At 34.6% G+C, this 26,606-nt stretch overlaps 1 protein-coding gene and 1 long non-coding RNA gene across 4 annotated transcripts in view; one reads left to right on the top strand and one right to left on the bottom strand.

The window, feature by feature from the left end:
• The window catches only part of eps8l2 (EPS8 like 2), a 42,070-nt gene extending 19,826 nt beyond the window's left edge, over positions 1-22,244 (bottom strand). Inside the window, exons 1-3 of one of the 2 annotated variants that reach the window (XM_052597467.1) lie at positions 21,976-22,244; positions 10,371-10,421; positions 9,164-9,210 (exon numbers count right to left, since the gene is read on the bottom strand). In XM_052597467.1, the coding sequence (XP_052453427.1) occupies positions 9,164-9,210; positions 10,371-10,405 (82 nt within the window). In that variant the 5' untranslated portion in view covers positions 10,406-10,421; positions 21,976-22,244. Of the gene's footprint in view, positions 1-9,163; positions 9,344-10,370; positions 10,422-21,975 lie in introns of those variants that run through there. The other variant, XM_052597466.1, reaches the window with a different exon arrangement.
• Positions 2,573-26,224, top strand: LOC128014142 (uncharacterized). Of its 2 annotated transcripts, none has more exons than XR_008183483.1 (6): positions 2,573-3,180; positions 15,744-15,798; positions 23,084-23,195; positions 25,699-25,793; positions 25,872-25,922; positions 26,035-26,224. It is a non-coding gene; the product is annotated as an uncharacterized LOC128014142 (long non-coding RNA). The 2 variants fall into 2 exon arrangements; XR_008183484.1 differs by having other exon boundaries at positions 23,084-23,178.
• The last annotated feature ends 382 nt before the right edge of the window (positions 26,225-26,606 follow it).

A 26,606-nucleotide genomic window follows, 5' to 3' on the forward strand; every position in this document is an offset into this window, starting at 1 on the left:
ATAATTTTCCCTATAGATAAAACATTGCAAAAATTATTTTTACTCAGTATTTTTTGCCTTTTTTCAAGTAAAAATATCTAAACAATCTTAAATCATTCTTACTTCAGATGCTAAATGACTTCAGATATTAATTCTTGCTTCTGGAAAATTTATAAAAATTTAGTTTTGAGTTTATACTTAAAACAAGAAAAAAAATCTGCCAATGGGGTAAGAAAAATAAAGTTAAATGAAAGGGTTTTAGGCATAGTTTTAAGCATAAAGTCACGTAATTTTGATAAGCTTTCTGAAACTTTGTTGCTTCTAAAGAACATGTATCTAGATGTTTCACTGAATTAGAAAAAATACTGAGCACATTTCTCAGAAATATTTTAATAAGTCTTGCTTTCCGAAAACATTTTTTTTGTCAATTTAGTAAATATATATTGATTTAAGAATGTTCAGATGTTTTACTGAAAGACTAAAATACTAAGATTTTATTTTATTTATTTATTATTTGTATTCCTTTATTTATTGCATTATAAAGTTAATTAGATTTGAGGTCTGATTGAAAGTATGACAGAAGTATATTTCTTTTTCTCACAGTATATTCACTTTCCAACCACGGTTTCCAACCTGATGACACTTTACAACACATAAACTTCAGTTTAAACAAGAATAAAAGATGGCCTTCAGCAGAAAATCTCTCCGCCGGAAACCTTTGACCCTCAAACAAGTATATTTGCGCTCACACACACACACACACCGTCAGACAAGCGCTGTCCTAACGTGACTGCTGGAGGTCCTGTAACACAATCTGTCTCACCTCTCTGTCTCTCACCTGTCTCTCTTTCACAACACGCACAACTCTCTTTCTCTCTTTGACTTTAGATCTTCTGTGGAACACTAAAGAAGATGTTCGGAAGAACATTGGGGCCAAAACAACTTACTTTTTATTGCATATACATATTTCAAAATATATTTTTTGTTCCACAAAAACATTTTGATGAAGGTCAATAAATGATGACAAAATGAAAAAAAAAATGTTATGGTAACTTTCTTTAACAAAACAACAGTTTGAAACACTTTAATAACTGTTTTTATTACAGTACTGTTAAAAAAAGTATTTATTCATTCATTCATTCATTGAGAGAAATATTGTAATAACTGTTTTAAACTCAAATAAATAAACAAATAAATAGGGACAGTAAGATTTATACATATATATATATGTATAAATCTCTTTACTCTTTACTCACCAAGGTTGCATTTATTTGATGAAATATTATTACAATTTAAAATAATATGTTAAAATGTAATTTATTCCTGTGATGCAAAGCAGTATTTTCAGCACCATTACTCCATTCTTCAGTTTCACATAATCATTCAGAAATCATTCTAATATGATGATATGCTGCTCAAGAAATATTCCCTTATGAAACAAAAATATATTGCAGTATATTGGAAAATATCATGTAATATATTAGGCATATATTCTTACATATATTTATTTTTTCCAATATATTGCAATATATTGAAAGCGGCAATCATGTGTATATTTTGCAATATATTATATAATATATGTGTCATCAATATATTATTAAATGTATTCAAATATATAAAATATTAGAAATAAAAAGGGAAAATAATGTATTACAATATATCACAATATATTTTAAGAAATATATTGGTAAATGTATTTTCCTTTCGTATCATCTATGTTGAAAACAGTTATGATGCTTAATTCACTTGTAGAAATCATGGTATTTTTTCAGGATTCTTTGACAAATAGAAAGTTTTTGTAACTTTACACATCTCTTTACTGAAAACAAAAACAAACAATAATAATAATACAGTGTATATTAAAGGTTTTTCAAACGGCAACCATTTTTTTTAAACCATCTGTCATATAAAGATATTTTCCCCCATTCCTGATACTCCTGTCAACATTTTTAATAGTTGCATACTGTATGCTTTTAGCCTTAATTACTACATGACAGAGGTAAAATAGGTTGCAGATATGGTCTCATGTCACAAACAGCAACGATCTACATGAACTGTCTCAATCCCCTCTGCAGGTACAAGCGTCACCTGTCGTGATGCTGCCGTGACAAACGGCTACAGTGTCCCATCTGGAAACTATTCAAGGAACACCATCTGTTCCACGCGGGCCACAACAACCACACCTACAAACACACACGGCATCCTCTGCGCTTACAGTTTCAAAGCACCATTCTAACAAGCACAGTCAACATTACATATATTAGAACACAGGGGTGTTGCATTACTACACGGCTGCTAGGGTGTTCTGGGTGGTTGCTACCGTATGGAAATCTGTCGTATGGTGGGAGTGACCTCTAACCAGCAGCACCACAGATCGTGACCATCCGAAAATGGACAGAAGGTGAAAGCAAATTTGGCAAGCTATAGAAACCACGGGATAAAAAATAAGAAGTTGGCACTGCAACTTATTTATCTTGCAATTCTGCGAGATTTAAACTCCGAATTCTGCCCAGAATTCTTCTGCTAAGTTTATATCCCACAATTCTTTTTACACCTCACCATTTTAAGTTTATATCACATTTCTTAATTTCCTAACATTCTAAATTTACATCTCACAATTCTAAGTTTATATATCCCAGAATTCTACATTTTTGTTGTCTTGTGTCGGCATGATAGACGTGCACAGTGCTTCCCCCAGCTAGGGTTGCCAGGTTTTCTTAACAGAACCCGCCCCTCCTTAAAAATCGAGTCCCAGGAGTTAAATACATGTTTTTAGTGGGGTTCTCCCGGTAAAATTCACATTAAATCACATTAAATATCACTTCACTGAGGTCGCTTCAACCAGCAGATATGAAAAACAACCCACAGCAACATTGTTAAAGAAGCCCAATTTGGCAACACTGTTTTGTTATTTGGAAATTTCCAAGCCACTGTCGCCGGTGCCTCTACACCAGATCTTGTTGCCGATCTGCCTTTTTCAAGGCGCTCTTTTGCTGACAAAAGAGGAATAACTGAAGGACAAGCTACTTAAACTGAGTTCGCTAACAACGGTTTTGTGCACCATTTCAAAGATTGCATCTTTGAGTGGCTAACAGCTAGCACCGAGCACAAGAAGTTATTTAGCCATGTTTATTTATATTTTTTAATATGAGTAAAGGGACATGGAATGACAGATGCACATACTTTATTTACAAGTGACAGGTGAGTGCTTTATATTTGATGAGTATTGATTCATGCACATTGTTATGGAGGTGTATGTGGTGAGTGGATGTCCAGGATTTGTACAGTTCTGCTGCTGCATTTTAGAGTGACGTGAATGTTCATGAATTGTGCATTGGTCGATTACTTTTACTGATCCATGTAGGAAATTTACTCTGAATTTTAACCCACACCCCTGTTGATCAGCTGTCATTGTCGTCGAGAGTTTGTGTGCGGCATAATATGCTAAATACTGTATATGCATATGGCTGCGTCAGCTGTTACAGAGATATGTAAGATAGATTTGTAATGGTATGTAGTTTACAGTTACTTACTGAAGGCCCTGACTGAAACCCCACAGCATGCTACTGCCTATACTATATGCTATACTATCTTAATAAAAGGCAAAATGCCAAAAATCTTTACATTTGTCTAAATTTACATCTGAATATTTGTCTAAATTTACATCTGAAAATTCATCTGAATTCCAAAAAAGTTGGGACACTGTACAAATTGAACAGGGTAAAAATGGAATGGAATCATTTTAAAATCTCATCAAATTTTATTCACAAGTGAAGTGAAGTGACATTCAGCCAAGTATGGTGACCCATACTCAGAATTTAACCCATCCGAAGTGGGCACACACAGAGCAGTGAACACACACACACACACACTGTGAACACACACCCGGAGCAGTGGGCAGCCATTTATGCTGCGGCGCCCCGGGAGCAGTTGGGGGTTCGATGCCTTGTTCAAGGACACCTAAGTCGTGGTATTGAAGGTGGAGAGAGAGCTGTTCATGCACTGCCCCCACCCACAATTTCTGCCGGCCCGAGACTAGAACCCACAACCCTTCGATTATGAGTCTGACTCTATAACCATTAGGCCACGACTTCCCCTTTTGCAATAGAATATAGATAACATATCAAATGTTGAAAGTGAGACATTTTGAAATGTCACGCCAAGTATTGTCTCATTTTGGATTTCATGAGAGCTACACATCCCAAAAAAGCTGGGACAGAAAAGTTAAATGTACATATAAGGAATAGCTGGAGGACCAATTTGCAACTGCGACTCAACTGCGATTGAGTATAAAAAGAGCCTCTCAGTGTGGCAGTGTCTCTCAGAAGTCAAGATGGGCAGAGGATCACCAATTCCCCCAATGCTGCAGTGAAAAATAGTGGAGAAATATTAGAAAGGAGTTTCTCAGAGAAAAATTGCAAAGAGTTTGAAGTTATCATCATCTACAGTGCATAATATCATCCAAAGATTCAGAGAATCTGGAACAATCTCTGTGCGTAAGGGTCAAGGCCAGAAAACCATACTGGATGCCCGTGATCTTTGGGCCCAGGTGTTTTCTCTGGGCCAGGGCTTATTTAAAATGGATTGTGGCAAAGTGGAAAACTGTTCTGTGGTCAGACGAATCAAAATTTGAAGTTCTTTTTGGAAAACTGGGACGCCATGTTATCTGGACTAAAGAGGACAAGGACAACCCAAGTTGTTATCAGCGCTCAGTTCAGAAGCCTGCATCTCTGATGGTGTGGGGTTGCATGAGTGCGTGTGGCATGGGCAGCTTCCACATCTGGAAAGACACCATCAATGCTGAAAGATATATCCAAGTTCTAGAACAACATATGCTCCCATCCAGACGTCGTCTCTTTCAGGGAAGACCTTACATTTTCCAACATGACAATGACCACATACTGCATCAATTACAACATTATGGCTGCGCAGAAGAATGATCCGGGTCTGAAATGACCAGCCTGCAGTCCAGATCTTTCTCCCATAGAAAACATTTGTCACATCATAATGAGGAAGATGCGACAAAGAAGACCTAAGACAGTTGAGCAACTAGAAGCCTGTATTAGACAAGAATGGGACAACATTCCTATTCCTAAACTTGAGCAACTTGTCTCCTCAGTCCCAGACGTTTGCAGACTGATATAAAAAGAAGAGGAGATGCCACACAGTGGTAAACATGGCCTTGTCCCAACTTTTTTGAGATGTGTTGATGTCATGAAATATAAAATCAACTCATTCTTCCCTTAAAATGATACATTTTCTCAGTTTAAACATTTGATATGTCATCTATGTTGTATTCTGAATAAAATATTGACATTTAAAACTTCTACATCATCTTCTACAACTTCTACGACATTTGTATCTCATCAGGGGAAAAAAAGCTTCCATAGAAAGAAGACTAGATTTAACATATGTCATTACTTTTTATAGGAGTCCAGCACTCATAATGCTGTCCGGAGCCAGTCAATCTTAACAGACAATATCTTTCACTCATTTATCTGATGATGTGATAAGTGTGAGGGGTTTGAAGCAGTCCACCTCATTTGCAAGGTCTCTTTGCGTGCATGACTCTGATCATTTTATTTATTTATTTTTTGCATGGACTGGTTTGGAAAAGGCTGATGGGAAGTGAGGTTTAAACCGAGTACACAATAAAACCAAACCATAGGAACAGATTTAAAGGCATGGCTCAGTGTGTATGAGCAAACAGAAATGCAAAACTTTGCAAGAGCATCAGGTTTGCATGTGTTCATTCCCTTGACAGGACTGTGTACCGTCCCATGGGTCATTGCCAGAGTGCAGAACACAAAAACATAAAAACATGTTGTGTCTGTGATGTACTGTAAGACTCGAGTGCATAAATGCACACACACTTAAACACACCAGTGAATTGCACAAAGCCTATAAAGAACATACCCTGGTCATATTTCATTCCAGTTTCTAAAGACATAATAAATGATGATTTGCATGAGGAAAATTAGGTTTATTAAAATATTTGATTGTGACCTTTCTATGCTACTTTTAAATCAATGCTAAATATTTTGATTCTCATTACATTAGTGAAAAGAAATATTCATAATAATTTATGCAAATAAATTTTATAAATTATCCTATATTACTTATTTATTCATTCTGAATATTTTTCTTAATTTACAACCCCATATGAAAAAAAAACCCTCAAATCATTTTGAAGATGAGATAATGAGAATTATGTAAAAAGAAAACATCCAACTTTATGGCAGTAATGTGAATTTTATTTCACTTTTTGCATTATGATAAAAAAAATTAAATCACAATAATCATAAAATAAAAATATATATTTACATTTAAAAATATATGAAAATATTTTGCATCGTTATGAAATATTTTACTATTAATTCTGTAATGCAAAAATAATTACATATTATTTAATACTGTATGTTTGTTTGCTTGTTAGTTTATTCATTTAAAAAAATACAAATACCCAATTGCATTACACTAATGAGATTTTGAAAAATTTGTCGCAAATGTGCTTGTTATTTAATTTTTTATTCTTTTTTTAAAATCTAAAATAAGCTTTGTTTTCTTTAAGTAAAATAGAAGTTCTTATTATTTATTGAGTTTGGTTTGAAATATGAATTGGACATGTTCGTCTTGAGCTAGTATTACTGTACAGTAGGTGAACACCTTCCAAAACCCATCAGTCAACTGTTAAAACACTGTCACTGTTTCTCTCTCGACCTCATTACAATACGCCATCAACCAAGGCTCTTTGAGAATTTGAGTTTCTAGTAAATTATCAATATTAGATTTAGGAAGGCAGAAGCAGAAAGGATCTCTCTTGTCTTCTGTGTGTTGCCCTTTCTTACTTTCATTCTCATTTTCTCTAAAGCTCAAAAGCCTCTTTTATGTACAAGTCAGACCGGGTTGAGCACACGTCCCCTTTTTCCAGACACACCCGGCTGGGCACAGAGGCAGACTGTGTGTATATTTAGGACGAGACGCACACACACACACCTAGTAGTCATGACAGCAGGCGTATGACAAACACCCTGCTCCATGCATTCATTTAAAGTTAGCATTATTCAGATTTAGCACTCATGTCTCCACTATTCACACTAAGAATGTCCATTAATGATTATATTCCCCAATTGTAAGTCGCTTTGGATAAAAGCGTCTGCAAAATGACTAAATGTTATGTAATGTAAATGTATATTAAGCCTTTATTTAACCAGGAGAGAACCTCACTGAGATTAAAAATAAATCAATTTTACAGGAGTGTCCTGACCAAGATAGGTGGCCCAGTTAAACAAATACACATATGACAAACAACAATACATCACAACAATAAAATAGCAATAAAAACGCAGCACTAGAAGCATTAGCAAATCATTAAATCATTTTCTAATGCACACAAAAGTGTTTTAAAATTACTAAAAACACCAGCTGATTTAGAAAAGTCTGAATTGTGAGGTATATAGAACTTCTCGATTTTGAGAGAGAGAAAAGGGTATGAATTATTAAATTTGACGGGGAAAAAAACGTAACGGCCAGATATAAATTCATAATTCTGAGAATAAAATCTAAATGGTGAGTTCGAAATTTGCAGTTGTGAGGAAAAAAAAAGTTTGAATTGGGAGACATAAAATTCATAATTCTCAGAAGAAAGGTTTGAACTGCAAGAAATAAATAAGGAAAATTTTAATTGTGAGAAATTAAGAAAATGTCTAAATTGTAAGATATAAACTAAAAAAAAAATATAAAAATATATTTAAAAAAAAGAAAAAAAAAGCTATATATTTATTTTGTTGGCGGAAACAAAAATGAAAACAGAATTGCAATATCAGAATTCACAAAGAAGTCAGACTTGCTAAATGTTAAATTGTTGCAATTAACTTTTCTTTAATTCTTTTAATTCTTTTTTTATTAATTTGCACAAATAGGCTTCCAAAATATATGATTGATATATACATTTATTAATAGTTCATAATTAAAGTAAACTATTATCTTAACCTTTTCATTCGCTACAGCTTATAAATCCTGCTTGAAGTCCTCTTTTTCCTAAACCAACATGCCCAGGTCTGGTCTTCTAAACTGACTTAAATTGCTGTTGTTGTTTTATTTGTTTTCCTATAGTTTTCATACTTACTGAGGTTATGACTGAAAAGTAGTTTGACAAACAGCATGCAAGTATTGTACATAATCGACCAATCATGGTGTGGATCCACAGAGAACAGTCAAATGCAAATACACACACAAATATCCTATGAGGATGTAGAGAGATCTTCGATAAGAAAAAAAAGCCCAAATCCAGACATTTTTAGCCAATTTAGGCCAGGATGTGTCTGGGAAAAGAAGTTAGGTCACCCTGCACTTGATCTACATCAACTAAAGCCTATAAGCCTATATATGAATAACATTACCAGAAGTAAAATACACCAAGGAAATGGTTCCCAATATAAGTGATTTCTCTGTCACTCATGACCTCAATAGTGTGAGGTCAGTCTGAAATATATCCTGGCACACTCATTTGATAGGCAAACGTCTGATTGTTCTGGTTTAGCTGAATCACAGCGAGGCCTGTGAGCGCTGAGAGTGTGTGCGATATTCATGCAAATGTCCTACTGTACGACCAGAGCGTTTACATATCATACAGTGATGCTCTGTCTGGCATGTCAAAGGAAACAGGATGTGATGTCACGGAGGAGGGACGAGCCATAGAAACGATAAACCACATCCATACACAACTACATTACAGATGCACTGCGCCTTACACAAGCAGAATGAATTTATAAAACTCTTCTTGCATAAATTGTTGCTTTGATTTCACATTTAAAAAAAACAAAAAAAAAAACAAGCATTTGTAGCTATTTTTCAACCAATTTAATAAAGAGTATAAAATATGGTATAGGTGCTGTAAACTATTTTATTTTATATGCTTAAAGTGAAATATTTGATTTGACTTATTAAAGCATATATAACATGTTAAAGTTAAATATATATTTAAAGCAAAATAAAATCATTTTTATTTTACTTTTTAATAAATATTTTATTGAATTTAAATTTAAATTCATTTATAACTTTTAAATAAATCTAATTATTTTATCTTCAAATATTTTATTTTATTTTATTTTATTAACAAAGCAAAAAGGATGAAATAGCACACAGTACCTTTAGATCACAAATAAATATGACGTTTACTTACCAAAGAGGGTTTTGGCACTGATCTTGCTGTCCGATCTGGCCACCCCACTGCAAAGAAGAGCAGAGGAGGATGAGGAGGGTGGAGGACGATGTCTGCTCTTCATTATTTTACAGCTTAGTTTTGATTTAAATGCTCTAGACGGCACACACTCACTCTCCTGGTCTAATGTGAACACTGGCAAAAGATTGAGCAAGATCTACAGGTTCTGAGAGCATATGGGAGAGAGGGAAGGGGGTATGAGAAAGAGAGCGAGAGAGATAGAGAGAGAGAGAGAGAGAGAGAGACAGAGACAGGTTGTTTCCAACAGGGCAGGAAAGGCAAACATTCCCAAACAGTGCTGCTCTGTTAACTAAGACTGTAATATACACACTCACAATCTCACAAAAAAATCACTAACTAGGGATGTTTGGTTTGGTGTGTGTCGGTCTTAAAAAAAACATTAGTAAACGCTACATTCATTTTACATGCATATGATGTCAGAAACATGCTAATTGAAAGTGCACAGATGCACTGAGCTAAGTGCACCGTCCTTTTGCATTTTGCAACACTCCTCACTGCGAAGGTGATTATATTTTGAAATACTTTCCAAAATTGAAAATTTGCCGAAAATTTAGAATTTAAGATCATTCAAAATATCCATGGTTTTGGGTTTTTAATATGAAATGTAGCATTACATCACTTGCTCACCAATGGATCCTCTGCAGTGAATGGGTGCCGTCAGAACGAGAGTCCAAACAGCAGATAAAAACATCACAATAATCCACAAGTAATCCACATCACTCCATTCTATCAATTAACACCTTGTGAAGTGAAAAGTTGCATGTTTTTAAGAAACTAAATTATCATTCCGCCGTTTTAACTTCAAACTGTTTTTGCATGTAAGCTTTTTGAAAGGCACCCATTCACTGCAGAGACTCTATTGGTGAGGAAGTGATGCAATGCTACATTTCTTCAAATCTGTTCAGATCAACAAACTCATCCACATCTTGAATGGCCTTAAGGGTGAGTATAATCTCAAGTCATTTTCATTTTTGATTGAACTATTCCTTTAACTTACTTGTTCAGAGAGAATCTTTAGAATATTGTACTCATGTTGTGTCATGAATTGTGTTCTCACATATAATAAGAATATCAAAACCAATAAGTTAACCCTGGATAGTTAAAAGCAACTCAAGATTTGAGTTCCTGAATCGAGTTTAAAACGTACTTGCTTGGTTTTGTTGGGGTTCCCAAAGCATTCATCTTCTACGACATCCACCTGCGACAAAGAGAGACAGACAGAATACATCATTAACACCAAACTCCACCACAGTAAATGAAACACATAGCACAGTAATTACAGTAAAACCAATCATGATTTTTGTACTGTAATATCCCACTAAACGGTGTATCTGACCCGAATTCAGCAGTAAAGCACTAATGACTCGTTCTCTGCCTCTTTCAGTTTACTTTGTCTTAATCTCTTGCTAATCATCATGCTATTTTTGTTTTCCACGCCTCCACCCTTCTCTCTTTCAAAGGCCTTTCCATTGTTTCTTTATTTCTGTGTCCTGGCCGCTGTGAATAATTCATCTCTGTGTGACTCTTGAGGCACGTGACTCCTTTGAAGAACCGTAAATGCATCAAACAGAGCATGAACTGACTGTCTGCATCCTGTCTGCAATTTACTTAGCTCTTCAATAATCAATATGCATGCATTATTTTTTTGAAAGGTCAAATTTATCACTCTGTTGATTGAAGCAGCATTCCATTTTACGTAATTTGAGAATAATGTTATTTAAATGTTAGCATAACGTTTAGCAGCATTTTGCAACAGCTTTAAAGCCTACAAACTTAGAAATGGAACTACTTACAGTAGCTACTTGGTACTGATGTTTTAAAATACATCATGTCATCCGCTTCATTTGACTTGTTCAAAACTAAAAACTGACACATTGAAGAATTATTATTATGGCCATTTTTTGGGGGCGAAAAATCTTGGACCGTTCAAATAATGTATCAAGAATGACTTCTCATTTTATTGCGAGAACATTAATTAAATATTAACATCAAAATGATGTTCCATTACCGATTTCGGAATATTTAAAACATGCACAGCATTTCTACAATGCAAAGATTTGACAAAACACAAATTTTTTGAACATTTCATGTTACATGGACAGTCTTGTGTTATATCTAACTCTTGACTAATCAACATACAGACATTAATATTTATGTTAAAAACATTTTCTAACCACTCCATGTTGATTAATGTAACATTAAACTATCCAGCTTTCACAATTTGAGAATAACGTTATTTAAACGCTAGCATAGCATGCACATTTTGAGTAGGAGCTACTAAAACTACGGTTTCAAAATACATCATGCTATCCACATTATTTGAATTATTCAAAACTATAACTGATACTTTGAGGAATTATTAAAACGCGTATGTGGCGAAAAAAATCTTTAACAGTTAAAATAACATTGCACATTTTCTTACTTCATTGTGAGAACTTGCATTAAATACTAATAACATCAATAGGACGTTCCGCTGACGTTTTAAGAATTTTTCGAAGCATATACGCAACATGTATATACAAGGTTTCCTGTTACACAGACAGTCTTCATCACTTTCTGAGCTTATGAAGTGTATCAAATGCCTCACTAAGCCTGCTTTACCACGGCACCGGGGTGTGATGAACCTCAGTGTTGTTTTGGTTGTATCTCCTCAGCTGTCCGCTGTCCCGTAAAGATGCTGAAGCAGACAACAGCAGGCTGGCAGCCCAGTCTGAAACAAGACCTGCCTCTCCTCGGGACAGGGACATTTTTCAGACACTTAATTAACTACACACTCTGAGGCTTTAAACACAAATAAACTCCTTGGCTCTGAACTTAACCGATGAGAGGGCATGTGCTGGAGAACCTCTGCGTGTGTGTGTGTGTGTGTTCATAACTGGACTCGCTGATAAAACAATATGCCTGTAAAATCCCTAGAAAAAACATTGTTTGTAAACAAGCAGAACTTTATTTGCATGTTAGTGGTATTGTAGCTGTTGTTCAATAATATGAAATACAGATGTGAGGGATGCCTATATAAATAAATACACAAAATTAGACTTTAATACACCTTAAACAAAAGGTCAGAGGTCACTGTATAATTCACACAGTAACCTCAATAAATGATAAACAACATGAACATCATCAGCTGAGTGGATGTGGACTATAGAATAAACGTCTACACTCAGTCATGAAAGTATGGCCGTCATAGTAATATAACAATAAAATATTAGTCACTCCAGAATGAGATGAGGATCAACATCGAAGGACTTTGAATCGAGTTTGTGGAGTCCACCTGCTTTTAAAATCCTTGAGGAAGGTGTGTCAGAAGTACAGGAGACAGTCTGACTGATCTTTCCCATTAGCACTGAATGAAATAATCATGACTCATTTCAGTGACATTTGATCCGCATTCAACTCCACATTCACTGAATTCAGAAACTCGACTATCACTCAGAATGTCATACCATACTACCGTACCATTTCTACAGTATGCCATATGGATGCTGTGTAAAATATGCCAATTTTCTGATTGCACATGACACCTAGAAGACCTTCTAAATTTACCAAAGTGTGCAGTATACATCTAGAGCACACCGTCTAAGGTCCATTTCGAATGCAACGAATAAACCTAAAGCAAAATCAGCTGCAGTTTTCTACATATGCAACATAACAACCTTGACTCTTATAATTAAATGGACAAAAATATGTAATTTTAACAGATAATAAGATTAAAAATGCCAAAAAGAAATGCAAAAAAATGCATAAGTGTGTTATAGAGTATTTAAACTTTCTGAATTAAACATGTAATGGACCCGTGACAAAACCTATGCTAGTTAATTCAGAAAGTTTATATATAACACACACATATGCATTTTTTGCATATGGAGTACACTTTTATATGCATTTTTTATATGCAGTAAACAGTACAAACAGTTTGTTTGTAATGTTTACTTTGATATACTACAGTACATACTGTTTTGAACACTATTTATAAAAGATTATATATATATATATATACTAATATTAGATTCTGAACACAGACATAGTCTTCGTTTGTGATGCGATCCTTAAAAAATATACATATGCTTATATGTATATATTTTCAAATTTGATCTAATGTAGAAAATGTTGAGATTACAAAAAAAGTGTTAATAAAAACAACTTTTAGGTAATTTAGTATGAGCAGCTTATAATTACAAAGAAACAGCACTTTAACTGAAGCAAAACTACAAATACGGACACTGCATATAGACTAATTTTGTCATGTGACACCACATTTATTTCCAATTAAGACCTCTTTCTTGATTGAAAAAAAGTGTATTTGTATCTTGAATGCATTTGAATTATTTTATTTTGCTTGTTTGGTCAAAACATTGTAAGGATGTTCGGATTTAATTGTAAGGATTTGTCGGTTAAAATTAAAGCATCTTTTAAACACCTATTTTTTGTGTGTTTGATTATGTTTTAGTTTTAATTACTATTACAGTAAGTCACCAGTATGGTGATTAGTGTTCATTTTTGATTTGGTTTGTTGAATTAAATATTTCGTAATTTAAAAAGTTAAAATAGAAGATAAATGAGTGTGTGTAAATGAGTGTGTGACACAGATTGCTATGCAGTGGTTTTATTGCAGTGCATTTCAATGACATAGTTGTGCATTCAGAGCTTGTAATCTGTGGTGTATCTCTTATCAGTGTTTTATTCATTGGCTCTGAATGATCCGGTGTCACTGGGATTGTTTGGAGAAACCAAAACTGATGCTACGAGCCTAAATGCTTAAAAAGTAGCTTGAAACTGTCCATCCTTCAAAAAAATCATAAGATCTGTTGCAAGTTCACATTAAACATTTACTTGAACAGCAATAAAATGAGAAGTGTGTGTTTCAGTAAAGCACATTTTGGCTTCACTTTCCAACATTTTACTTCTTGCTCAAAACCGAACTAAAGCAAATAACCATTGTTTTCAAATGATAAACTGCTCAGAAATGTCAAACTTTCTGTGATAATGATGGTAACACTGCCATTCGGTCGATATTCAGAGGTCTGTGTGTAAATAGGAGATAAGAGCCTCATCAAATGTTCTCGCTGTCATTCACACAAAAGACACACAAAAACATGAACAACAGTTTACTTCAAATATAAACTTTAATTTACTTTTCAATCATCTCGTGTCAATAAATGTCAGCTACTGTTGATTGTTGCCTCACGATAGAAAGCAGTCTGTCCATTACCTATCCATTCATCTCCAAGAGAAAGAACTAGACAAATACACACTCCAACAGACCACTTAAGCCAGACAATAAATCGCCCGATTTGACCAATCAGAGACTTGTATAGAAAACTATATATAACAGGCCACTGGGAGTCACACAAGCACTATGGGACACTGAGGAACAGGTTCCCAGACAGAGACTAAACCTAGTCCTAAACTAAAATGGTAATTTAAAATAGATTAACAGAAATCGTCTTTTTCTGTCGTGGTTTTAAATAGCCTTAAACTTGGTCTAGTCCGGAATTTAATAGGCTGGTTCCCTAGAGGAAGACTGGAGCTATTTCAGGACTAAATTAAGGCTTAAATTAAATTCAACTTCAGATTAATGTGTTTCCAGTCTTTATATATCAAAATAATAGGAGGCCTTGGTTCGATATGAACAAAAAAGCCTGTAAAAATAAATCTGACGAGATCAGAGACCATTCCTTCATACAGGATCTCTCCAGACCCTTCAGACTCCCAGCTCCATGTTGATACTCTTTCCTCTCCAGTTTTCTATAGGGTTCAGGTCAGTGAATTTGGATAGCCAAGGCAGGACCTTCATTTTGTTCTCAGTGACTCAGTTTTGTGTTGATTTTAATGGTCCTTTGGGATCATTGTTCTGTTGGAAAATCAAGCCACGGCCCATTATAAGGCTTTCTGACTCAAAGACTCAACTATTTTCTGTAATTATCCAGCTGTGCTCCTTGGAGTCTATAGGCAAATTTGTAACATTTCCTATTGACTGAAGCTGTAATTATTGTCCTAATGGTGGAAATAGCAATGTTTAATGCTTTTCTTATTTTGTGCTATTTTCTTGACATCATATTTTGTGAAGCTCAACAATATGTTGCTCCACATCAGAACTATTTTTGTTTTTGTTTTATCATTGTGATGGACTATAAAGGGAATTTGGCCTTTGCATTCCTCATATTAATATTCCGGTGAAACACGAATTCATGGATGGATAATTTCATGTTCCTAGTCACCCTGGTGTGATAAAGGTAAGAAAAAATACAGGTGTAATTTCACAACCTTTTTGATCATTTTTTCTTAGGGTGCTAATATAGACACAGCTGCTTTATGTATAATATATTACAAAATGTTACAAAACTGACAACAACAGCTGATTGCAAGAATTTATGCAAGAATTCATTACAAAGAGATTCCTAGACATTCCTTTTTTTATTATTTGACACCTGATGCATGCAGTTTACTCTGCTTGCTTTACAAATGTATTCTCTTGTTCATTAAATTTTTGTTTGTTTGTTTTTGTTGTTGATTGCAGGCTTTCTTCCACTGCTATTGTTTTCCTTGGATTTGCTTCTCAGTTCCAAACAAATGTAAGCTTTTCTTGGTTCATTCCATGTTTTACAGTCATCCTAATTCAGATTAGCAAAATTGGTTTTAAATTAATCGAGTTTATTTTAGTTCAGGACTTCACAGTCCAGGAATTAGTAATCAGTACTATCTGTGTTTCAGAAAGTCATTTTTTAAACAAAGATAAGCTATTCGAGATTAAGACTATTCCTGTATTAATTTAAACCCTGTGCGGGAAACCGCCCCAAAATTAATTTGCAATGATCTGAAAGATGTTGCATCAAATCCTGAAGCTTAAGCAAAGTGAAAAACAAAGGCCGTTCTCAGAACAAAACACATAAGCTCTGCACATAAGCATTTGACTATGTAAAGTTTTATCAGTATCATACAAACACATAGCACCGATACCACACCTACGTCTGTCAACCTGAATAGTTTGTTATTCAATGTCATCTGTATGAACCAAGCTAACTAATATATGTTCTGTGAATGTTTTGCTAACTTTCCCATTAAACATTTCAAAGTTGAAAATGTCCTAATTTTTTGCTTTGTATTAAGAAAGTTAGAGGAACATTCCAGTCTATCATTTTGAAAATGTTATGGTTATGTTACATTTGAATACTCTCTCAAAATTTAAGACTTGGTTTTACAAATGTTAAAGGAACATACTATTTTATAAAGTTGAAACAGTTACAAAACTTGAAACAACTAAGAACGTTTCTTCTTGGTTATGTGAAGTTTATCGGAACACTGGAATGTTTTGTAAACATTGGAATAATTTGAAAACGTTACATTTAAATGTTATCTCTTCTTAGTTATGTGAACATTAAACGAACATTCCATTCCATCATTTTGAAAAAGTTATGAGAATGTTACATTTGAATGTTCTATAAATGTTTAAAACACCCATTTTTGTATATTTTAAAAATGTTTCATCTACACATTAAGAGAACATATATTAAATATCATAAGAACATTCCATAAATTGAGAATGTTTTGTCATAACACTTGCATAACCTTTAAAATACATCAAAGTTATTAGAATGTTCCCTGTTAAGTGAAACCTTAAAGTGCAGAAATCAGGAAATCAAGTAATTGCTGGTAAGATTCTGTTAAGAAACTCTTTGGATTTTACATGAACACTGTAAAAAAATGAGTTTTCGATGTTTATTTAAAAAAAAAACTATGTTTAATGATTTCAGTCTACTTCAAAGTTTAAGGCTGTTGTTAAATTCAATCCAACTTGCTGTTTCTTTGTAATTATTTGTGAAATGTACAAGTGAATTTACAATTATGAATTTCTAAGTGAAAATTGTTTCTACAAGAAGTTGATTTTCACATTCATTCATCCATTAAACCACTGTCATTAAAAATACTAAATCTAAATAATTGCCGTTATATGAAGAACAAAACTGTCTACTCTGCATGCAGTGTGACTAGTCACCACAGGCAAACTACAACACTTATTCAGATCAAAAGACAATACTACTTTGAATAAAAAAACACCTGCTAATCCCCTGGGTTTCTCTCGGTGAGGGAAAACAGCAGACATTGACCCAACGCTTAAAACATCACCTTTTGCTCTTTTATTATGCAGATCTGTTGTCATTTTGTGTGTTTGGGTGTTTTGAAACAGAATTTTACAGACATGATCTAAAAATAGAGAAAATATTGTCACTGAGGTACATAATGTACACTAATATTAAAAAAAGTGCAGTCAGTAAGAATTTTTTAATATTCACCAAGGCTGCATAAATTTTCTCAAAAATACAGTAAAAAACAATAATGTCGTAAAATATAAAATTCAGTTTTCTATGTGAATATATTGTAAAATATATAGTACAATTATTTATTCTTGTGCTGTAAAGCTGTATTTCTTAGCATCATTCCTCCAGTCTTCAGTGTCACATGATCCTTCACAAATAATTCTTATATAATGCTTTGCTGCTTAAGAAACATTTCCGATTATTATTAATGCTGAAAACAGTTCTGCCTCTTTTTTGAAATTGAAATATACATGAATTATAGCATTATACAAAAATCTTGTCTGGGTTAGCATTACATTACATAAAAATTATTGTTGTATTGCTATTGTTTATTTTATTAGGAGTAGTGCAACAATGCACTGCACTGGTGGAATATTGCGTCATCTGTTGAAAGGCTTTTCCCACAGCTCATGTTTTCTCAAGGTGAATTGAAATGGCTGCTCTCTTTAAACCAGGTTTACACAGACTGCAGGCTCATTGTCCTGTGGTATTTGACACACCTGAGCGGATGAATGGACTGGCATTTTGAGGCCGGTCCAAAATTTCCTCTCTCAACGTGTCTATTTAAGGCCGGCTCAGAAGCCTCCACCACTCCTGGACTTGTTTTTAACCTTAAGCTCTCATTGTTGGTTGCACCCACTCCACCTTTTATTAGGGTTTTAGCTTTGTTTTTCCAGGATGTTTTGTTCAATGGCCAGAGTTTGCATTCGTTGATCTGAATTTCTCCAGATGCACTGCTCTGTGTTCAGAAACGTATTGGTTTAACTTTAAAAAGCATAAATGTGAAGTAGTGTTGCAAACAGGTTCCATGCCAGCTCGAACATGATTTTAGCATCATAGTATAACATCTCATGAAGTTTTGAGCCAAAACAAGCGTCTAAATAGCATCCATCCAGCAACCTGAGCTAATGCTAAAGTAGCTTTTTCTTATTTCAAGAGACTTTAAAGAAAGTTTTCCAGAATCATAAGCTTTTCTGTCACAAAAAATGTTTGAGGAGAGATAACAGCAGACACAAATGAGTAAAGAGTTGTCATTTAGAGCAACCTGACTAACAAGGAACAATCTCAGCAGAACTTTGGCTAATGTTATGGCAATCTTCTCTCAAAGTTAAGAACAAACATTCTTCCAGTTTTTAGATGTTACTAGAGTCCAGAGGTCATTTAATATATAATATTCACAAAATGTTTGCATGTTCTCTTACTTTTATTTATTTTCTTGGGTTATACAAATATAATAAATTAAAAAAGGGGCTTTTCTGAGAATGTTTTAATAACTTTAGCAAACATATTTTTGTTGTATGCAGGAGTTATTTGGTATTTAATAATGTTGCTAAAATGTTAAGACAAATTACACTGTTCATAGAACTTTTATTCTGAAATGGTTTAGTTGCATGTTTTTATAATGTTTGTTAAATGTTACTACTGTTAAGACAACCTTCAAATGCACCACTCCCATAATGTTTGTAAATCTATAAAATGGAAAGTGTTCACATACTGTAACCAAAAAAATTTATAATTTTTTTGAATGTTCAGAGGACAGAAGTAACTTAATGGAAACATTAGCAAAACATTCTTAGAACAGAAAACACATAAGGTTCAGTCAAAGTTATTGGGTCTTAAGTAAATGTTATCTGAAATAAATCTGAATCTGTATGAAACTTTATTATTTGGAAAATGATCAAATGGAATGTTCCCTACACATTTGCATAACCAAGAAAAAAGGTTTTTAAAACATTCTCAGAGAACATTCAGAAATAACACTTAGAAACATTCATGTGATCATGTGATCTTGGAAGAATTCATATTAAGATCATATTAAGATTGTAGACAAAGCTGAGTACAAGTTAATAATTCTACTGAAATTCTTGAGAAGACCCATTTGAGATCATTGGAGACTCTTACGCTTATAGATTAAACTATTCTCTTTCTCTTAAAGAGCAAATGAGACTTATCTTAATTCATCCTTGAAAGGTGCATTGCAATAATAGAGGATACCATCAATTATTCTTAAATTGACATTGATCATATTTTATTACTAAAGACAAAACGTGTCATTTGACAGCAGTGAGTACACAAAGGAGTAAAGTCATCAGGTTTCTGACCTGTCTACCATGATTACGCTTAAATGCATGATAAACAAACATCAGCATTTATAGCCCAAAGGAATCTCTGAGGATTTGGAAACGTGAGCAAATGCATCAGATTCGACAGCAGCATTATACACCAGTCAGAAATGATTTGAGAATGCATCTTTAATTCCTGAATTTGAACTTAATTTAAATTGAGGTAGTAGATAGACATTAAGAACTGCAATTCAAATTTGAATGCAATGATCTATAGATTTTAATAATTTTTTATTGATTTTAAGGAACAAAATATGAGAAGAGAATGATTTAATTTAACTAAAAAATCGGCATATAATCAGTGCACTAAAAATATGACGTGAATCGGTTATTAGAAGACAATGTAGTTCTCAAATTATAATGCATTAATTTTTTTTCTGCATTTACTAAGTGCATATAAGAAAATACATTAGCACAATTAATGATGCAATTATGTTTTTTGTTTTTGGACTAAGAAAATTCCTGTAACAAACTGTGAAGCAATTACTGTATAAAATTCAAAGCAAATCAGTTCAACTGACAGTTACCAAATCATACATGAAGTGTCCGATCAAGACAGGCACAAAAAAACTATCAGATCTAACACTTAGAAATCATCTATGGTAATGACCAGCTTGGTTTCCAAGCAAACGTGCAACAAAAAGCCACAGAAAGAGCCACCGCCGTCTTTTGCCGAGGAACATGATATGTAATTGAATTTGCTTTCACTTAGGTGACCGAGCAAAAACAACCAGCCCCTGATGGGACCATCTTCGCTTCGCCTGCTCTATTGTGCATTGTGCTCATTTTTAGGCTTTACTGGATCAGTAGACTGAGTCAATGAGGTGGGAGGAACTACAGCGACTAATCAATTACATATTCCAGTTCACCTTAGCCAATCAGATCACAGGCATTAATAAAACTGCAAAACCTAGACTGAATCCCCCTCTGAACTGTGCAAGCCTTAAAAGATATAAACAAAACCATAAAGCCCCCATGAAGCTCACCTTTACTGACTTCAGTAAATGAAGTAATGCCTCCTCAAACAGATGTGCAAAAGGAATAAAGTCTGTGGGTGTATTGGCTTTATAATGCGAATCAAACATAAACTCGAGCAAAAAGCCTGAATGTCAGCTAAAGGCTTTCATTCCCCGTTCATCATGATGATGATGGTTTTCCGTCAACGATAAGTGTGCTTGTCTCGTATTGTGATCAAGAGGGACATTTGTGTGGCTTGTTTGCCAGTCTGATGTCAGGAGAACGCTTAGATTTGGGATTGATCAAGCACTCGGGTCAAGCCGTCATTGCTGTTTGTGGTCACGTCCGCCTGGAATGGATCCTAAATGTCAAATGTTTTGCAAATGTTACTTTACAAAAGATAACAGCTATTGGGAATTTAAATGGCACACATATGATTATCATAAGTTGCCAAACCAGATCTGTTAAGCATTACATCATTGATTTTTGAGTAGACTACCCAGACTTAAGCTCTCAAATATATATATATATATATATATTAGCATTTTGTTATCTGTCCAAGTTGTTCAGAGGTATTCACTTATGTTTTCTTGTATATACTTTTTCAATTAATTAAAAATATTTAGACCACAGAATGATTTCAGACTGATTTTTAGCTCCATCTATTGAATTGCTACCACAGACTAAAGAAATCTTGTTTAATTATATTTTGGCAGGTTAAACTGAGACATTTTGTATCAAGTATCAGTAATATCATGTTTGCTAATGAATTAGTACTTAAAGTTATTTAAACTATAATAATCAAACAAACCTATTGCTTGTAAAGTTATTTCTTCTGTTTTTATATCATAGGATTGTTTAATATAGGCCACCACATATAGACATAAACAATAAGGAAAAAAAACATTATTTATTTAATGCCATTCACAACTACACTGGAAAAAAAGCATGGTAGCAATTTTAACTCAGAAATTGTTATCCTTCTTTATTGCTAAAGAAAGTAAGCAACATTTAATTAAACGTTACATTCTATAATGCTATTGTCTCGTAAAACATAGGCATCTCCAATAATGTTTGTTCGAAAAAAACATTTATAATGAACATCCTCTATTAATAAGCTAGATACTCGTTGGCGAACATGAGTGAGTCTCATAGATGGTTTTAGTCGTTTAATCGCACGACGACCGCTGCAAAATTTCACGTATTGCGTTCCGATCATATTTGCACAGAAACGCAAATAAGAGTGGACATGACGCTTCAGATGTAAAACATCGCAAGCGTGCGCTCCTTATAACGGACGCGTCTCGTGACCTTGGGTTGATGGCATATCTACACTATAGAAACGAGCTCTTACCCCTCAACAGAGACGATCTACGGTCCTATTCTTCACTTCGCAGATAATTCCTCCCTTTTCCAGAAACTCCAGAGGAAAACGCTTCTTCAAGGCTCCATCTCAATCTGTTTCTCTCAGAGGTGAACTTTGCTCCAAACACGGCGGGGTTTGGGTTGCCGAGCGACCTTGCTGATGCAGACAAAAAATGTAAAAGCAAAACAGAAAACAACAGTGAGGACAAAAAGTCTAGAACGATGCAACAGGTGCGCTCGAGCGAGAGTGACAGGTGACTCGCGCTCGTAACTCTACCTGCCGCGCGAAAGGGGGCGGAGCCTGCATATGTCTTCCTGGAATATACACAAATCATTTTAGTCATGGAATATTTAAAGAGCTTCGCCCTGTAACTTTACTAAAAGGACATGAATAACTTGACAATCCATTATTTACTGAAATCAGAATACATTTTTTTACATAAAACAGCAAAGAATACTAAACTAAGATTAATATTTAAATAATATTGATCATATTTTAAACTGATTTAAAATATCTCTGAATAACTGCAATATTTTATAATGCTGCTGAATATGCATCCACTGTCGCACAATGCATTTAAGCAATCCCTCATATCTTATTAAATGTTTGCACTGAAACAATGCAATGTAACTTTGTTAACATGCAAATAATATTTAATATTGAATTAACAACTTCCTAAAGGTGCTGTACTGTATACACTAATTTCCCACAATGCATTTATGAATTTCCTCAAAATACATGTATATGTGACTGCAAATCATTTAAATTGAAGATTCACTGACTAATACAAATCATAAAATAATTTTTATTTTCTCCAGAGCTAAAACATGTATCCTCCAACTTGTGCACTATACAGAAAAAAAATATATATACCAGTATATCACTATGTCAGATTTAAAAATGACTACATGAAAATAAAAGAAAAAAAAAAGAAAAAAAAAAGGTTTTCTTTATTGTTTTATTGAAACTTGTCCTTTCATTATCAACCATTTTTGTCATCCTTTGTGCACCATGTATTGGCAAAGCAGAAAATTGGTTCAAAAAGTACATTCCTTAATATATATAACCTGTATGCCATCTTGTGATGTTTGTTTAGAAATGTAAGCAAATTCCTGTTCCTGGTCCAGTTCTGTAACACTGTATGATCAAGGAGAGGCATCATCAAAGAACGGAGTGAAAGAAGAGCAACAGGTTGGAACATTAAACAGGTTTGGATGTCACTGGATATGTAACAACTCAGGCCTGCAAACACACTTTTATTTAAATCAGTCTAAAATCATGATAAATGTTTTTATTATTATTATTATTATTATTATTATTATTATTATTTAAGAATACAAATGTAACCATACTCAACCTCATATCATTCCAAACTCTTATAACGTTCTTTATTTTGTGGAATAAAAGTGAATGGGGACCAGGGACTATCAAGTGCCAAAAACAGCAACAAATAGCACTATAAAAGAGTAATGAATATAGTCCTGCTCTATGTTCTAAATCATCTAAGCTTAGAAACAGCCCAGCATTGTTATTAAATCTTGCCCTATACTTGACAGCTGCGGTCACTGTTTAGACCTTCTGCAAACTGCTTTTAGTTCTGCACGGAAAAATAAGAATAGTTCTCCTAAAAATGAAAATTTGCTGGAAAATGTACTCGCACAATAGGATCCATTGGTGAGCAAGTGATGTAATGCTACATTTATACAACTCTGTTTTGATGTAGAAAAAAACTCATCTACATCTTGCATGGCCTGAGGGCAAATTTTAATCTTTGTTTGACCTGTTCCTTTAAGAACACTATAAAGTTTAAGTCCACTGGTATGCAGACAGGTTGGTGAACTGTAGTGCATGCACAAAGACAAGTGGAGTGTCTGACTTTGGGAACCTTGAGAGTTTGGTTTATAATTAACATCAGAGGAAAGCACTATGGCACATGAAACGCTCACTTTCTCAGGATTACATTGACTGCTGAAAGAAGCAAGTTCTGTTAAACATTATTCACAAAGCTGCACAAAAGAATGACTTGGTTATAAATTCAGGGGCAAAAGACTGAGGTTTGGTGAAACTGGAAATGATGAGAACAAAGAGCAATTTGCATGTGGATTTGAATATACAGTTTCCAAACAGAGTTGACTGTTTTGGCACAGCAGAGATTCCACACAGTGAAAAACATAATTTTATATTCTAGAGAAGAAACACCAATAAACCTCGCACAGACTGCACACGGTTAGGCTAAATCAAATCAGATTATATTACATGTTAAATAGACGCCCCCCACTGGAGAAACTAACAACGTGCTACAAAAAGTTCTTTATAAAGTCATATAGTTATATATCTATTATAGCCTATACACAGTTTTTTTGTCATACCATATATATATATATATATATATATATATATATATATATATATATATATATATATATATATATATATATGGTATGAAAAGAAAACAAATGTAACAGCACTAATAATAAAGCATTAATAATAAAGTTTCATACATATTATTTTGTAATTTTTTTAAAGGCTAGCTTTTACATGTTGTAGATCTGTGAAAAAAAAAATCTTAAAACATTTGAGATAAATATTTTTGTTAATTTATTATACATATGCGTTATTCTAACACTTAACAGTCTCTAAGGTTTTGACCTTGTTAGGTTTTTATTTTTATTTTATTTTTTATCATGTTTTATATATAAAATGAACGGGAATCATTAGAAAGTTCTGAGGCGCTCAAAGCCTTATGACGTCACAAAGCGCATTCGAATAGAACTCGCGGAGTATATAAAGCGCGAGACATTCTTACATTCTTTGTGGGTTTGTTGTAGTGGTAAGTGAGTTTGCAGCGATGGGACAGCGAGTGACAAAAGTGAGTCCGATGAAGTTTGGGGAGGTGTACGATCAACATCCTAGTACACCCCCAAAACCCAGCACCAACACGGAGCTTCAACATCCTCATCCCCGCGATGAGAGCCCTGTTGGTGCTGGAGGAGGAGGAGGAGGAGGAGGAGAGGAAGGAGGAGGAGGAGATGAAAGAGGAGGAGGAGGAGGAGAGGAAGGAGTAGGAGGAGATGAAAGAGGAGAGGAAAGAGGAGAGGAAGGAGGAGGAGGAGGAGCAGGAGAGGACGGAGGAGGAGGAGAGGTGGAGGAGGCAAAGGATAGGAAAGAGGAGGAGGAGGCAGAGAGAGTGAAGGAGAAAAGGAAGAGCAAGAAGTGGTGGCGGAGGCTGCGCTCTTTCTTCAGAGCGGCCAAAAAAACCCCAGAGAGCAGCTCAGGTCAGAGAGAGCAGCAGCAGCAGGATGAGGGACAGAAGAGGAAGGTGGCATGGGCAGGAAGAACTAGTGATGGTACATTACACAGCCATCTTATGAAAACAGTTATTTTAATACAGCTTTGATTTGATCACATGAAATCACCAAACACAGTATCAAAAATACACATCAGCACTATAACAAAATCAGCTTTAAGGCCATGATTAGATCTTTATTCCATGACATGTTAAAACATTACTCTCATATGTTTGAATGTACTAATGGGTGTTAAAAGTATAAATATTATTCAGTCATTGAAATAAATAATTGCATGAATGTATTTGAATAGGTTTTAGATTGAATCACTGATATAGATTAATACAAGCTTTAATACAGCTTGACACATCACCAGACACTTCTCTCAATGTTTGAAAGTTCGTGTTGTTTTATCTTTTAACAGACTACATCTTCAGTCGCTACACCATTGGTGATCAGCTGGGGAAAGGTGGTTGTGGGGTGGTGTACGAAGGCAGACGTTTAAATGATGATCTTAAAGTAAGCTGATATAAATAACACATTATCAAGCTAGAAAGTGTTTGTTCTTTACTCTTAACGTTATTTTTTGTTCATCAGGTGGCTTTGAAATATGTCATGAAGACCCAGCACACAGAAAGTATATTCATTGTAAGTACATTGCATTATAAACAATATAAAATGTCTCATATTAACATTAACATAAATCCTTATTTGGGAAACCACCTCCATCTAACCATCATAAGAACTGTCTGTCTTTTAGCCTGATCATCCGAAACCTCTTCCGAAAGAGATCGCCCTCACCATCCTGGCCAACAAAGGTCCCAGCGTACCAGAAATCATCCGGCTGCTGGACTGGACGGACCACCCTGACCACTTCGTAATGGTCCTCGAATGTCCCTCTCCCTGTGAGAGTCTCGTGGGGTTCATCAGGCGTCACGGTGGAAGACTCGAGGAAGAAACAACACGGCAGATCATGTGGCAGACGGCTCACGCAGCAAACGTGTGCCGCCTCCGTGGAGTGTTCCACCGTGACGTCAAACTTGACAACCTCTTGATAAACAGGGAGACATCCGAAGTCAAGCTGATTGACTTCGGATGCGGGGACATTCTGAGGAGGACACCATACAGGTCATATTCTGGTATGTATGATATAATTCATTTCTCCTGATAGATACAGAACAATCATGCTGCATTAAAGCAAACTTACACATCATACAATCTCCTCTCTCCTCCAGGCACAGCAGTGTACTCCCCTCCAGAGTACCACAGCAGGGGCAAGTACTACGGTGGGCCGGCGACGGTCTGGTCACTAGGGATTGTGATGTTTGCAAT

This window comes from Carassius gibelio, chromosome B25 (assembly GCF_023724105.1).
Source record: "Carassius gibelio isolate Cgi1373 ecotype wild population from Czech Republic chromosome B25, carGib1.2-hapl.c, whole genome shotgun sequence".
NCBI classification, from domain to species: domain Eukaryota; kingdom Metazoa; phylum Chordata; class Actinopteri; order Cypriniformes; family Cyprinidae; genus Carassius; species Carassius gibelio.